This window comes from Myotis brandtii, unplaced genomic scaffold (assembly GCF_000412655.1).
Source record: "Myotis brandtii unplaced genomic scaffold, ASM41265v1 scaffold284, whole genome shotgun sequence".
Lineage (NCBI taxonomy): Eukaryota > Metazoa > Chordata > Mammalia > Chiroptera > Vespertilionidae > Myotis > Myotis brandtii.
Genome location: NW_005360846.1, coordinates 772,400 through 775,750, shown reverse-complemented (window position 1 = coordinate 775,750; position 3,351 = coordinate 772,400). Strand labels below are relative to the sequence as shown.

At 45.4% G+C, this 3,351-nt stretch overlaps 1 protein-coding gene and 1 long non-coding RNA gene across 2 annotated transcripts in view; one reads left to right on the top strand and one right to left on the bottom strand.

Moving 5' to 3' along the window:
• The window catches only part of LOC106726572, a 17,232-nt gene that overhangs the window by 4,249 nt on the left and 9,632 nt on the right, over positions 1-3,351 (top strand). The gene's annotated exons all lie outside the window — the stretch shown is intronic.
• Positions 1-3,351, bottom strand: part of P2RX5 (purinergic receptor P2X, ligand gated ion channel, 5) — a 12,675-nt gene that overhangs the window by 8,005 nt on the left and 1,319 nt on the right. Inside the window, exons 2-3 of the mRNA XM_005869029.2 lie at positions 679-829; positions 60-131 (exon numbers count right to left, since the gene is read on the bottom strand). Coding sequence (XP_005869091.1) covers positions 60-131; positions 679-829 — 223 coding nt within the window. The remainder of the gene's footprint in view (positions 1-59; positions 132-678; positions 830-3,351) is intronic.

Genomic DNA, 3,351 nt, shown 5'->3' with positions numbered 1-3,351 from the left:
CCACCCCCGCCCCATGCTGGGGTCTTCCACCACCTCCCAGCTCTGGCACCAAAGCAAACCTCAGCACAGGTTTCCTGGCGCTGGTTGGGGGTCACAACCAGGTTGGTGATGACGAAGAAGACATTCTCCCCCTGAAGAACCAGAGAGGATTTAAGGAACCTCCTTCTGCTCTCTTGGAACCCTCCTTCCCAGGGCTGCCTGGCAGGGCGCGGGGCCTCTGCATGGGTATTGAGGACAATGGAGCCATAAAATCAATGGATCCCATCTGCCCACTGTCCTAAGTCCTTTAATAGGTTCCTCCCAGACCCACACCCACAAATCGCCCCTGCCCCACAAATCCCTATTTTGACCTCAGCCCCTGGCGTCCAAGCACAGATCCGGGAGGAGAGGAGCAGTAATGGGGCAGCTCCGCCCTGGCCCAGGGAGACTGTGATCAAGCCAGGGCGCTGATCTAAGGGATTCACACCAACTTGGAAATTCTCTGAGCCCCATTGGTCTCAACAGGCTCAGGGTTTGCTGGGAGCAGAGCAGTTCCATGAGGCACAGAAAAGGAAGGAGGGCAGGAGTTGGACTTGGGGGGAGGATCTGTGTAGGATCTCTATGTACAAACCCTGGCAGCTGTTCTGGGCCACGGGAGACAATGAATGGAGGTCCCTGGGTCCCAGCCGGGGTGCAGACCTGGGGTGGGATGACGTAGTCAGCAACATCCCAGAGCCGCTCCCCCAGCTCCGAGGTGTTGGTGAAGATCACGCCCTTGACTTTGGTGATGATGCTGCTCTGCAGGGAGGTGTCGGTGTCTTGGTAACTCTTCTTCACTAGGAACACCCAACTGCGCAAGAGCCAACAAGGTGGGCATCAGCCTAGGATGGGAGGGGCGGGGGCGGGCTTAGGCTCCACCCTGCCCACCAGCTCCTGGACTGGGTCACAACTCCCACTGCTGCCTGGAGCCCCATCCTGCAAGCAGCAGAGGTGGCAACCCCAGGTAATAGTGCGCTGCTCTCAGTGGGGCTCGGATGAAACCTGCTCACCCTGGAACTGGCTATAGGACCTCCAGCAAGCCACTGAGCTTGGGGTAACAGGATAACAGCGCCTCCCTCCAGGTGTGAGGAGGGTTAAAGGTCATGGTGCATAACCTGAACCAATCATGGGGGGACCTCAAACCCAAAAGGGGCAGTCCATAAAATTCGAGAGCATGAAAAACTAGATAAGTTGGACTTTACCAAAATTAAGAACTTTTATGCATCAAAATACACTATCAAGAAAGTGAAAAGATAATTCACAAGATGGGAGAAACATTTGCGAATTATATAACTAGTAAGGACCTAAAACCCAGAATATATAAAGTCTTATAACTCAACACACCAGAAGACAACCCAGTTTAAAAATGTGCCAAGGATATGAATAGACATTTCTCCAAAAAGATATACAAATAGCCAATAAGCACATGAAAAGATGCTTAACATCATTAGTCATTAGGGAAATGCAAATACAAACCACAACGAGATATCACTTCACGCCCAATAAAATGGCTATAATAAAAAAATGGAAAATAGCAAATGGTGAGAATGTGGAGAAACTGGTACTGCTGATGGGAATGGAAAATGGTGTAGCTGCTGTGGAAAACGGTTTGGCAGCTCCTCACAAAGGTTATCTTATGACCCAGCAATGCTACTCCTAAGTGTAAACCCAGGAGAATTGAAAACATATTTACACAAAAATAAGCACATGAATATTCTTAGCAGCATTATTCATAGTAGCCAAAAAGTAGAAACAGTCCAAATGCCAATCAACCAATGAGTAGATGAACAAAATGTGGTATATCCATACAATGGAATATCATTCAGTCATAAAAGGATTGAAGTACTGACACATGCTTCAACATGGATGAACCCTGAACACGTTATGCTAAATAAGTCAGACAAGGAAAAGCCACATAGGGTATGATTTGATTTCTAAGAAATGGCCAGAATGGGCAAATATATAGAGGCAAAAAGTAGATTCGTGGTTGCCAAGGGATTAGGGGTAGGGGAGAATGATGACTGACTGGTAATAGATGCAGGTTTCTTTGCGGAGGGGGGCGTGGGGGGGAAATTATAGAAATGTGCTGGAATTAGGTAGTAGTCATGGTTGTACAACATTGTGAATATACTAAAAACCACTTAATTGTATAATTTAAAATTATTAAAATGGTGGATTATATGCTATGTATATTTTACCTGAATTTAAAAATGACTTATAAAAAAATTCTGTATTCTTAAAAAACTGGCAGTGTCATGAAACACAGAGAAAGACTCAGGAACAATTCCAGATTGAAGGAGCCGAAGGAGACATGACAGTGAGTGCAAGGCATGAGTGCACATTATTGGGACAATTTACAAAAGGCCAATAGCTTAAACAGTATCATTTCAATGCTAATTTCCTACTTGTACTTGGTTAGATAAGATAATTCCTTATTTTTAAGAAATATACAATGAAGTATATAGGAGCAAAGAGGGATTGTGTTTGCCATCTACTCAAACAGAAAATAATGCCTATATATATGGAGACAACACAAATGTAGTAAAATAACATTTGGAGAATCTAGTTAAGGGCATTTAAAAAGTATTTTTACTACTCTTGTAACTTTTCTATAAGTCTAAAATTATGTCAAAATACAAAAAAATATTTTTAAGAACTGAGATGGTGCATGTAAATTGCTTAGCACAGAAGAGTGCCTGGCACAGAGGAAGAACTCATTGAATACAACTCATCAGTTTATTGCTGGTGTTACTGTTAATATTAGAGACTGTGCAGGTTAATTGAACCCTGGGAAAGTTGGGGAAACTGAGGCCAGGAGAGGTCATGCAGTAGTGGTGTGGGATGCCCTGCACCTGCCAGGGTGCCAGTAAGGGTTCTCTGCATAGCTGGGGTCATCTTCATCTCTGGGGGCAGAGCTGGCGTGTCCTGGGCCCTAGACTGGCCTGTCGCTAAGGAACTCTGAGAGGGCTGCGACCCTTGAGCCAACCAGCCATTTTGGAAGGGACACACTGGGCTCCACCTGGACAGAAACATCCAGCAAATACTCAAGGAACATTCATTCACTCATTCATTTCACACCCATTGCCCGAGTGGTTAGGACTCCGTGGTCGGCAAACTGTGGCTCGAGAGCCACATGCGGCTCTTTGGCCCCTTGAGTGTGGCTCTTCCTAAGCCTTAGGAGTACCCTAATTAAGTTAATAACAATGTACCTACCTATATAGTTTAGGTTTAAAAAATTTGGCTCTCAAAAGAAATTTCAATCGTTGTACTGTTGATATTTGGCTCTGTTGACTAATGAGTTTGCCGACCACTGGGTTAGGAGATGCCAGGCCC